This window comes from Rhinatrema bivittatum, chromosome 3 (genome assembly GCF_901001135.1).
Source record: "Rhinatrema bivittatum chromosome 3, aRhiBiv1.1, whole genome shotgun sequence".
Lineage (NCBI taxonomy): Eukaryota > Metazoa > Chordata > Amphibia > Gymnophiona > Rhinatrematidae > Rhinatrema > Rhinatrema bivittatum.
This window is the reverse complement of record NC_042617.1, coordinates 146618947-146631684: the sequence shown is the minus strand read 5'-3', so window position 1 is coordinate 146631684 and position 12738 is coordinate 146618947. Positions and strand designations below refer to the sequence as shown.

Below are 12738 nucleotides of genomic sequence, written 5' to 3'. Positions count from 1 at the left end.
ACTACTAGACTACAGACTCGATATTTACTTACTTTTTCTTTCTACAGCACATCCGTGTTGGATGGGAACTGATGCTGACCACCATTGCTAGAACCATCAATGAGATTGAGACTCAGATCCTCACGAGAGATGCCAAGGGTATCACCCAGGAACAAATAAAAGAGTTCAGAGCATCATTTAATCACTTTGACAGGGTACAGTACTCGCTCTTTATCTTAAATGCATGTTCATTATTAGGGATGTGAATCATGTGATCGATTGTCTTAACGATCGATTTTGGCTGGGGGGGGGGAAATCTGATCATCTTAGTTTTTTTGGTTAAAAAATCATTTTATCGGGGGAGGGGGGAGGGCGGGAAAACCGGCACACCAAAACAACCCTAAAACCCACCCCGACCCTTTAAAATAAATCCTCCACCCTCCCGAACCCCCCCAAAATGTTTTAAATTACCTGGGGTCCAGTGGGGAGGTCCCGGCGCGATCTCCCGCTCTCTGGCCACGGCTGCGTTAATAGAAATGGCGCCGGTGGCCCTTTGCCCTTATCATATGACAGGGCAAAGGTAGCGCCGGCGCCATTTTGGTTCCTGGCTCCCGATGTCACGAGTGCAGGAGATCGCTCTCGGACCCCCGCTGGACCCCCAGGGACTTTTGGCCAGCTTGGGGGGCCTCCTGACCCCCACAAGACTTGCCAAAAGTCCAGCGGGGGTCCGGGAGCGACCTCCTGCACGCGGGCCGTATTGCCAATATTCAAAATGGCGCCGGCGCTACCTTTGCCCTCACTATGTCATACAGGCCGACGTCGCCCGTATGACATAGTGAGGGCAAAGGTAGCGCCGGCGCCATTTTGCACAGAGAAAATTGCTCTCCCTCAGTCCAGCTAACATTACATGCTGTATTCCATATCACACATACTTTTATCTGTCTTTAGGGGAGGCAGGATTTGGGCTGGTTCAGAAAATAGCACACGCAGATTGCATTTCCAGTTACATGCAGTATTTCCCTTACAAACTTTACCTGCACAAACAGTAGGGAAAAGTCCCATGGCAAGGTTCAAAGGAAAAGTATGCGTGTACTTTCTCTTTCAAAGCTCATGCAAAGCGTGCGGAGTTGAGGAGTAGCCTCATGGCTAGAGCAGTGGGTTACGAACCAGGGAAGCCAGCGTTCAAATCCTGCTGGCATTCCTCATGATCTTGGGCAAATCACTTTACCCTCTATTGCTTCCGGTACAAACTTAAGGACCTAAAATACCACGGGATTCACTGTCCTAGCACTACTTAGTATCCCACCTTAGTGAACCTGGTGGTAAAATACCACAGCCAAGTAACCCCCAGCTAGCATTGTATGATGGCAGCCCCACATCCTAGGGCTACCATCTTTTAAAGGAGCTGTGCAGCTCTGGGTGCTGTGCAGTAGGGTGTAAAAATCAGTGGGGGGGGGGGGGGCGGTCTATGGAAACCCTGCTCTCATACCTGAGATAGCCAAATGTTCCAAATGTTTTGAAAAAGTTTCTGGAAGTTAGCCCTGCCCCCATGCAAAACCCCTCTCCTTTGTAAAATAAATACTTCAGGCCCCCCACCCCACCCCACACATACACCCTGCCTGGCCAGCGTCAAGCGCTCCTTTGCCCCTTTCACAGGAACATTTGGTTGCCTCAGGGGCAGCAATGGGGTGGGAAAAGGGGGGGGGGGGGTCTCAATAGACCCCCATCAATTTTACAACTCCGAGGAGGGGGAGGTGAAGAACCAGGGCCCCACCCTCCCCTCTATGGCCTGAGCCCAGGAGTATCGGGACATGTGTGAGCATCCCAGTGCTCCCGGGGAAAGTTGGCTGCACCTCTTGAAACGTAGCTAACTTTCCATCAAATAAAAGCAGCTTGCGAATTTTGAGGCAAGCCACGCCATTTGCTTTGCATTGGAGTTCCCGATTTATGAGCTGATTTGCAGACGTTTGCATGCCTGTGCCTGCAGATCAGCTCATTTTAATACCCACGTTGCATCGGGTTTCTCAGGGGGAAGATAACGCATGGCATTTGAAGTACTGTGCATTATCCTGCGTGTTAAGACATTTAACATGCGGTAAATGCTGTTTAGATTGGAAGCCCTCTGAGAACAGGGAAAAACCTACTGTACCTGAGTGTAATCTGCTTTGACGTGGCTGACCAGCGGACAGGATGAGCGTGGTCCCCACGTTGTCTATATGTGTATATAGCAAGTGCACTCTTAGCTGGGCTCAAAAGAGCAGTTTTCAATCAGGCCCATTTATCCAGGAAAATCGCTTTGAAATTTAACCTTGTAAAGCTCCACATACAACTGGTGTTGCTGTTAACCAAGTTAGACAGATAGTGATAATGGAGTTGAGTGTTCTTTAAGAGGAGGTGTCACAAACTCAAAATATAAAATTAAAAGTTGTGACCATCTATTTTAGGTCCTTTAGGAATTTTAATCCTCTTCTGATGCCTTGTTATTATTTTTTTTTAATTCATTTAAAGTGGAAAGAGGTGGGGCTGCTTTCTATCCTCTTCGCCATGGTGCGTTACTGTGATTCTGCCCTAAACTGGAAGAGGCGTTTCTAAATGGCAGACTTATGAGGAGACAGCACTGCAGGCAGGATAGGCTCTGCGTTCACAAGCAAGCAAAATGGAGACTCTAGCAATTGGCCAAATTGTGCACTGACCTTGACCATTTTTATGCTTGCATTTTAGATACGCGTATAACTTCTAAATTCAGACGAGATGTGAACTAATAAAACTGTGCATTTGATGAAAACTTGCATGTACAGGTGCACACTCTGCTTATTGCAGTGATTAATAGAGGAAATGCTGAAATCTTGGCTGTTTATAATTCCCTGCTGTGAAATACCTTTGATATTATATTGCTGGCGGCAGGAAGAATGGCTTTTGCTTATCGTCAAAAGCGGCCAAGAACTGTCATTGTTTCGGGAGGTAACAAAAGCGGTACTTGATATGGAGAAATGGTCAAATCAGAAAAGCAAAATATAGTGTAAACCAGGAAAGTAGATAGAGATTCAGATTAGCCACAGCATAGGGTAAGCAAAGGAGTAAAATAAAGACCGTCTTCTTAAAACATGGCAGCCTAGAGCAATATTTTTCTTTCCAAAAACATGCATTTTCTTAAAACAGAACTGAGTTGTGTACTACATTTGTCTCATGACCAAACTGTTTGAGATGCAGTCAGTTAAATGTCCCTCCAGCTGCTGATTCTAATCTGGCATTGTTTCCAACAATTTTTTCTGCATGATTCCAAATAATGTCATAGGTGGACGGTGTACGTTGAAACTACCACAGTCACTTGCTGACTCCTGGCTGCTAATCTGATTAAATTTGTCATTTCAAATTGAAAAATGCACAGTTTGCTTTTGGAAAATGCCAAAGCATTTTGTTGAATTATAAAACTGAAATGAACACATCACAGAAAAAAATACAAATATTGTATATTGGGTTGTATTAGCACGTGCCACAGTACCACTGCTGGGTATACAAGAAGTATTCTGAATGCTTTCCTGGCTCACGTAAGCAGTCCCAGCCATTCGCACATCATTTTTGGTGCATTTGGCTGTGACGGCCGGGAAGGGGGTGCCAGTTTTCCAGTGCTCGTGAGCACAGCAGGATGACGTTCCACTATCACAAGTAGAAATGCAAACAGTAGTAACTAAGACTGTAGCTTGAATGAAGTCATCCTGAGCCTGATATTCAATAGTCCTAGGCATCTCACTTTAATAGTGAAGTGTCTAGACTTTTAAATTAAAAAATGTTCCCAGGCTCAGTTCATAAAAGGGGTGGTCAGGTGTGGAGCCAGGGTGGGGGGCACAAATTCAGGAACCCAATACTGATTTCTAGCACTGGGTGCCTAAATAAAGTGAGTCAATACCTCACCTAAGTTTAGGAGCCTAAAATTTAGATATCTTAAAATTCCATTTAGACACATTCAGCTATTTAAAATAGGAGCCTAATTTAGGGACCTGTATTCAGCAGTTTTAATAGTCTTAAATCAGGCACCTTAAATCAGGTGTTGAGCTCTCTGACTATCGGGCTCACTATTCCTGTGTAATATTATGCACTTAATTATATCTATATCTATATCTATATATAAAATAAGAAAAAGAAAAAAAAAATTCTATGCAGTGTCCTACTTCCTGATTTGCACTTATTGCAGCTTTAGTCGGCTCCTCGTAGTGTCCTTCCAGAGAGCCTGCAAATAATCTGAACCATGCCCATGAGATCATTTTCATGGGATTGGATGTTTAGGGCCGGGGCCAAGTCAGTACCTTGCCAGCTCTACACTCTGCCCTTAAAATGGAAAGATGGGGGGGCATGGTGAAGGATGTGCAGTCATTTGAAAATACCAAAGACATTGCTTTCATTTTCTATTTCCAGTCCGAAATGCCACAAAACCCAACCCCCATGTTTTGTTTATTTTGCATTTTAGCACACACTAAAATATAGAAAAGAAAAAAAAGAATAATAAATCCTGCCTCTTTGCCAGCTCCTCTCTGACCTAGGCCTTAACTTCTTCCTATTCGCCGATGACGTGCAGATTTTCATCCCTATCCAAAACACCCTCAAAGAATCCCTTCAATTTTGGGATTCTTGTCTTGTCTCCATTAACTCATTATTATCTAATCTCCACCTAGCCCTTAACGCAGCAAAAACGGAAATCCTCACCTTCACCAATCAACAAGATTCCTCATCCCCTCTTACCACAACCCTCCCTCCACCACCCTTTGTAAGAGACCTGGGAATCACTCTAGACCAACACCTTAACTTTAAACCCCACATTAAAGCTCTACTAAAGGGAGGCTTCTACAAACTTCATATCCTCCAAAAGCTCAAGCCCCTTCTCCATGCCCAAGACTTCCGCCTAGTCTTGCAGACAACCATCCTTTCGAAATTAGACTACTGCAACTCGCTGCTCATAGGCCTCCCATACTCTACCATCAAACCCCTACAAACCCTTCAGAATGCTATGGCACGAATCATCACCAATACTCGTAAGAGAGAACACATCACCCCTATACTAAAGGATCTGCACTGGCTACCCATCCCGTTCCGCTGCCAATATAAAACCCTCACCATCCTTCACAACGCGCTTCACAAAAACAAGTCCGCCTGGCTCAAGACTATGCCACACTTCCATTCCTCCAAGCGCCCTGTGAGATCTGTACTTGCAGGCACCCTACATACCCCACCCCTCAAAACTGCTCGCCTTACCACGACCAGGGAAAGAGCCTTCACTATTGCGGGACCTAACCTCTGGAATTCACTCCCCACCCACCTACGTCTTGAACCTTCCCTGCACGCCTTCAAAAAAGGAATCAAGACATGGCTTTTCAGACAGGCCTACCCTGATGCCAATCAAACCTAGACCTTTTGCCTCCATCCCCCCAGCATTCCCCTTCACCCCTGCTCATTTTCTGCTTGCACTAAGATGTCTTTAAACTGATGTGATGTAAAATTATTATTTTATAAGTTTCAAGTTACCTTTGTTTAATAATTTTTGTAAGTTACCTAAGTTACCATGGTTGCTTCTCTCTTCTCGCCTTCTGCCCTTTCTCTTATACCTCTTTTCTTATGCCCACCCCCTCTTCCCTCTTTTTTCTTATCTGCCCCTTTCCCCTCTCCTCGTTCATTGTAATTCCTCCTTTCCGAGTTATCTGTAAACCGGTGTGATGTGCTCCACGAACATCAGTATATTAAAAGTTCATAAATAAATAAATAAATAAATAAATAAATAAAAGTGTTGCCCATGCACAAACCTCTAGGGCTTGGTAGGTGATGAAATGACCTGCAGAAGGTTTGTTCCCTGTGCTCCCCCCCTTTTTTAATTTTCTACCTCATTTAATGTTAATATCTGGCCCAGTGAAACACTGACATGCTGAGCCAGTCCCGGCTTTGCCGCATTGTGCCTACAGTGGCGATGGCACACTCTGGCCTTTTGAGTGCCACAAACAGGATCTTGTCTTTCAGGATTTTCCCAATGAATATTCAGGAGATGGGATTTTCATACATTTTGATTTGAGAGCTAGACAAATTTGTATACTTCAGCAAACCTGAAAACTAGACCTGTGTTTCAGGTACTTGAGGACCGAAGCTTGCTATCCCTAATCTATGGGCTTTACAACTCCAGCTTCTTATTGCAAACTTTCACAGCTGAAAATATTTTTCATATCCATTGGTGCAGCGAGAAGCCCTCATTGTCACATTTGCTCTGAGAAGACACAATTGGTTCTGTTATAAGAAGGCAGAAGCACCTGTGGCTGAGAGATCACAAGGCAGCTGTTTGCATTACTTTCATGTAGAGGGCCATCATCTCTGCTCTCCCAGAAACAAATGAGCAGGTCGCTACCATATCAAAGGAGCTGTGGTCAAAGCCTAAAGCCAAATTAGGACTGCACCATGCACATCAGGATGCAAGAACAGAAAGAAAGATTCAAATAAAAAAAAATAGAAAGATTAAAATCTGAGGAAAAGAACTGAGCTGGGCAAAAAACAGTCTCACCCCAATGTGCATTTTCCTAGTGCTACTTAAACTGTGTTTTTAACCTCATTAACTCGAGCTAAGGATCCCTGTAAAAGAAAACGTCTCTTTTCACTGCACTAGGCGCCTAGTAGATGTGATTTTGAGATGCATGATGCACAGCTTGCTGTGTAACTCTGCAGAGTTGTTCTGTTTCTAACCATGTTTTTCCTTGCACGTTCTGCATGCATGATCCGTGATGCAATACTAGAATGAGTCTGGAGTGCTGCGGCCTGAGGAGTTTAAAGCCTGCCTCATCAGTCTTGGACAGGTTGGGAATGACCTACAGGTAGTGGATACAAAATGGCTTCTTCTGTTACAATAGAATTCTCTTGCACAGTTGTTTAGCCAATTCAGCTCTCATGAGAAGAGATGTTCTGTTTTACAGAAGTAAAATTCAGTTTGTTTCTTCTCAAAGCTGATGTAAAAATATATCAAAATGTTAAATTGTGGACTTTACTGAATTTTCCACCATCTCATTCCTTCTGGGCATGAGACCTTCATTGATTTACAAGATTAGGCAGAGCTGAATTTGTTTTCAGAATTTTTCTATCCCATCATTCCAAAAGAACCATATTTTCATGTTTTACAATTGTACCTTTCCTGTTCCTGCCTCTTTCATGTCATTGCTAGTAACTTTCAGCATACTGCTCCTCTCGCTTATGGTAACTCACGCTTGTGGTGCTCTAAGGTACTGATTCTGAACTCTGTCTTTAAGACACTCCTCATCCCATCTGGCTTTCAGGATATTCATATTGAATATGCATGAGATAAATCTGCCTACACTAATGACCCATTATATGCAAATCTGTCTCCTTCATAGCGGTGAGGTGTACCTCCAGCAAAGGATGGAGAACCACTACTCTTAAGGCATTTTAAGATCCATTTTAAGGTGGAATCAAGGTTTCAAGATGGTTGAATTTAGTAAGGTTTTAGCTGCCAAATAGTGCAAAAGCTTTTTAATGCTGTTACTTGGAACATGCTTATTTATAGTTAATTAAACTTGAAACACTGCAATGTATAGAGATGTGTTGCATCAGAACACAGCAGCCTTTCATTACTGCTGGAAAGATAACTAAATTTTTCTCCTTGCTTTTTTTTTCCTGTTTCTTGTGCTCTTTCTGTATGTCAATTTTCGTTCTTGACCCACTCCTTTTCTGTTATTTGTCTTATTCGCTCTGGGCCAGCTGCTGCTTCTTTCCTTTTGAAACCAATGATGCTCCAATGGGCCACCTTCTTCACCATAACCTCCAATGGGCATTCTCTCCATTGTGTGGAAACAATTCTATGATGGCTCTTCATGGAAATGGCGATATCCTTTCACCGCTCTGGCTTAGACACCTCAAACCTCCTTTCTGCTTTCCTTGTAATTTCTTGGGCCAATAGAAGAAAAATGGGCTGATGGACCATGATGATTTCAGAGCTTGCCTCATATCAATGGGTTATGATCTGGTATGAAAATTGCAGTCTTAATGAGATTGACTTTGTATATTGCTAGGGTAGAAATTTTAAACTTATCACTGCTAAAGTTAATAAAACACCATAGGCCTAATACTGAAAGTGCGTTTAGCGCTCCATAGCTGGATAAATAGAACTTATCTGGCTATCTAGTGGTCCACTGGATCTGGGCGGTGCTACTTATCCTGTTAACTTAACCGAATAAATAGTGATATTCACTCTTATTTAGTTAAGTTATTCGGATAAGTCAGACCAGCCATTGAGCTGGTCTAATTTATCTGGATTTAACTTATCCGGCTAAGTAGCACCTTGACCATGGATATTCAGCGGCATAGCCATGCCACAGAATATCCCTTGTAACTTAGCCGGATAAGTCATTTATATGCAAGAAGTCATTTTTAAATAATTTCTTAGTAGATATATTTGTATTTATCAGTTTTAATAATGTACACACTGGAAACTTCAAAGAAGCAGTGGGCCTGTGGCTCTCAAAATATCAACTTATCTGAATTTTGTTATTTTTGTTTTAGCTTGAGAGATTTTGCCTTCTTCTTTGGGTTTCCAGCTCATTTGGAGCTGCCTAATAGTGGGCTATAGCACAACATTCCCTAGCAACTTCCTGGGGTTATGCCACTATTATTAACCATTTCTCTCCTCCCATCTAGCTGAGTCTTCTCAGCAGCAGTCCTTGGACAAGGTCCACACACTATGCATATTCCTTAAATCTGACCATAACTCCCACCCCTTCATGGGCCGTGAATGCCACCTCTACATTATCCATGGCCCCAGTTGGTCCATGGAGAAGAAGCTGGGTCCAGGAACTGACAGGTTACTTATATAACAGTGTACAGTGCTTCCAGTAAGGTACCAGGCTGGCCCAGCTTATTGATTTCTTGACCTCGCCCTTCTCTCTGATGGTATTATTCTTATGTTTCTTATCTTGGACCTCTTGACATTTTCTTCTTGTTGCACTGTGGCATCTGTAATCCTGATTACAATTAGAAGGTGCAAGGCTACAGTGCTTTGGGATAGAAGTTCAAAACCCAGGATTAGTCTAAAATCTAACTCCCAAAACTGCATTGCATAACAACCCTGTAATATGACTGCAGTCATTATACAATTAGTCAGTGTAGATATTAGCATGGAAGAAGAATTGGAGTTAAGTTTTTTTTTTTACAGAAACAAAGGGAATACATTTGCATAGTTATCTGTAAGGTTTTAAATTTTCTTTTTAGCTCTCTTTTCTTTTTAAAAATATTCCCTGAATAAAAACTTTACATTACAAAAAAAAAAAAAATATTCCCCTGACCCATATGGTATGCCTGGTTGACTCAAGCAACCTCTCCAGATAGAAGGGCTGAAAGTCTTACTCAGTTCTGCTCCTTCAACTGGCTAAGGGCTTGCTATAGTAGCAGTAACCATATTCCCTCCCTCCTCAGGACTGAGCGCACCGATTTATCAGATTCCAAAGTTTAAGGAAAAGGAACCTTACTTCAAATAATTGTGAATTAACAGCGGGATGTAGCAGGCACCCTTTAGTTCATCTGTTTTATGTTTGGATAACTTTGTGATTGCGCTCTCTTTTTTTTTCCTGAAACACTCCCCCAGGGTGAGGTGGAGTTTGCTCGGATAATGTCACTGGTGGATCCCAATGGCTCAGGAACAGTCTCCTTTCAATCCTTCATTGACTTCATGACCAGAGAGACCGCCGACACTGACACCACTGAACAAGTCATAGCCTCCTTCCGAATCTTAGCTGTGGATAAGGTCAGTGTCCACTGCAGAGTGGCAATTCACCTTTAACCCGTGGGGCAACGGGTTTGGCATGTTTTCATCCTTTCTCACTGATGTCACCCAGTTCTGCTCAGAGTAACTACATCCTAAACAGCAAGCTTAGGCCGAGACATCGTAGAAACCCTTCTTCTCTAAAAATACAGTGCTGGTTATTGTATAGTTTTTATTTTGGTAAATAATATCAGTGTGAGATTTCAAGGGAAGAAAGAGAAACTAAAGCTTACTTGCAGCTCTGTCACCAAGCTGAAGTTAAGGTAAAGGGAGAAAAGTATTTGCTTTATACAGAAATAACTAGCAAAAACCCATCAAGATAAAGGACTCAAAATTATTATTAAATCCTCCTATAAACATAAAAGGAATTCCATATCACTTTCTAGGAAGCACACAGATAAGGAACCTGAATCTGTTTTTAAATCAGTGGAATTGTGTGCTCTTTCCTTCTTTCTTAGGTGGGCTAGATAGGGATGATCTGAGAGAAGGATGCACAGCGAGGCACTCTGCAGCAAATCTGCTATATGGCTTTTAAACACAAAGTAAAAATCTGAAGAGGAGAAAATATTGACACTTTAAAAAGGTGCCAAACAGTAAAGGCCAAAGATGCATCTTATGGTTAGGAGTTTCTACACCCCCCCCCCCCTCAATAGCGTACCAATCCCTTTTCTTGTAAATAACACAGAAGAAGCTAGACTTTGATGAAACCCGTGACCACTTTCCCTGAAGTCAGCTTCCCATTAAATTTTGGTCCTATTAATCCAAAAATCCTTCTTGCCCATAAACCATGAACTAAGATTCCCCGATTTAAGTGGTTACCTGCCTCACGTTTGCACTAGGTTTGCCCCCTCTCTCTTAGGAACAAAGATACATGCCATTTTCACTTTGCCTGTAAGAACATGAATGGTCTGCAAAATTCACAAATCTTTTCACTATGGAGTAGATTTTTAAACATATGCACGCGCACATGGATGTGCAATTTTATAACATGCGCATGCCGGCGCGCTGCATGTTATAAAATCCAGGGCGGCGCGTGCAAGGGGGTGGAATAATGCAATTTTGGCATGGCGACGCATCACGGCCTTCCCCAGTTACCTCCCAGTCCACTTCAATTAAGGAGCGGACTGGGAAGGAACTTCCCTACCCTCTAGCCTAACTTTCCTTCCCCTTTCTTCCCCACCCCCTAACCCAATTCTAGCTACCCGTTTTTTAAAATTTTACCTTTTTCTCCTCAACAGGAGCAGTAGCAGGTTGCGCACGCCGGCAGAGTGCCAGTGTGCGCTTCCCCAGCACAGCGGCAAATGGCCGCTGTACTGGCACCTCAAGCCCTGCCCCTCCCCTTTTCTTCGGCCTGGCACTTCTGCGCATATCAGGAGCTATGTGCGCAGCTGGGCCCCTTCTAAAATGTGTGCGGCGTGCGCAAGGCCCAGCTGCGCACGTAACCCTCGTACTTTACTCGCGCGGGCGATTTAAAATCTGCTCGTATAAGATTTAATGGATGAGCGGACCACGTGGCACATGAAAAATGTTGAAGTTTGCAGACCTGCAGTGATTTACCAATGACCCACAGCATTACATGACCATTTTTGTGGCAAATTTTTATTTTCTTCCTATATCAACAATTTTAGCATTAAATCATATTGCTGAAAAACTACCAAAATAGATTTTTTTTTGTCTGGCAATTTTTTCCATGATGGCAAAAAGACTAAAATTTGCCAGTTTCCGCTGTTGCTGCAGGTTTGTTGGCTCATCTCTGTTTAGGAAAGATTTTACTCCCGTTGCCTGAAGGGAGACAGCAATTGTTAGCTGTGGAAGAACTCTTATAAATTCTCATCTTATGTGGGTTGGTGAGTTTTTCCATTCCAGTGCTCTCAGCCTGGCTTGACACAGGGAAAGGGAAGATCAGGGATCCCAATGCTGATCTTCTCCTTAATGAGTGGCACTATTGATTCAGCCAGTTCCAAGACGTCTTTAAAATCACTATTAACCTTGTTCATTTTGTCTTTTCCAGCCTTATATTCTTGCAGAGGAACTACGCCGAGAGTTGCCGCCAGAGCAGGCCCAGTATTGCATCTCAAGAATGCCTCCTTATACCGGCCGTGGTGGTGTCCCCGGTGCGCTGGATTACTGCTCCTTTTCCTTGGCACTTTATGGAGAGAGTGACCTGTAAGTGGGTCAATCCCATTCTGCACAGTGAGACAAATTTGATTCAGAGTTTGCTTCTTCAAACCCTTTGACAAAAGCAGATTTTTAAAATGAGTATCAAGATTCGTAGGTAAATGTCAGTGTAAAATTATTAGCAATTTAAAGTAACTAGAGTGTATTACTGAGTGTGCCACACTAGGATGGTAGGTTTCTATGCTGTTGGTATTTAGCTTCAGCTAACAATATCCATAAAGTATTACAGTGAATTTGTTATTTGAAACAAAAAAGGAACTCATTCAAAATGCATTGAAGGGGAAAGATCCACACAGGCGGACAAAAATAGATCATTTTTACTCCAAGCATATTATATTTTTACAACTCACAAAGTAGCATATTTCAATAATTTGGGGGAAAATTGTGCTGAATTTCATAATATACATTTAAAGATGCATGCCAAGGGTCACATTGGTTTCTTTGTTATCTAAATCTTACCATTTCACTTGGGGCATTTGGGAGATTTTGTATATCTTCACTGACTAGCTTTTATTACCAAAGAAAATTATTTTCAGGAGGAAGAGATTTCATTACAATAAAAACAATTTTAATCCCTCAATGGTGTCATGTATTTTTGTATTTGTAAAAAATGATTTTGTAATAAGAGCAAAAGATTATTATTGGGCACAGAAACCTATAACTTGCTTGTGTATAAGAAACATCTCTCTCAACGGACCCCTGCTTTCCCATGAACCTGTGGCCATGGCAACTGCTGAAGAATTTTCCGATCTCCACAGTGTAACATGAAGCAGCTATCCTGCTCT

At 42.6% G+C, this 12738-nt stretch overlaps 1 protein-coding gene across 2 annotated transcripts in view; it reads left to right on the top strand.

The window, feature by feature from the left end:
* The window catches only part of ACTN2 (actinin alpha 2), a 177080-nt gene extending 164547 nt beyond the window's left edge, over positions 1 to 12533 (top strand). The window contains exons 18-22 of one of the 2 annotated variants that reach the window (XM_029593817.1): positions 48 to 194; positions 6744 to 6821; positions 7919 to 7984; positions 9599 to 9757; positions 11787 to 12533. In XM_029593817.1, coding sequence (XP_029449677.1) covers positions 48 to 194; positions 6744 to 6821; positions 7919 to 7984; positions 9599 to 9757; positions 11787 to 11945 — 609 coding nt within the window. In that variant the 3' untranslated portion in view covers positions 11946 to 12533. The remainder of the gene's footprint in view (positions 1 to 47; positions 195 to 6743; positions 6822 to 7918; positions 7985 to 9598; positions 9758 to 11786) is intronic. The other variant, XM_029593816.1, reaches the window with a different exon arrangement.
* Positions 12534 to 12738: the final 205 nt, after the last annotated feature.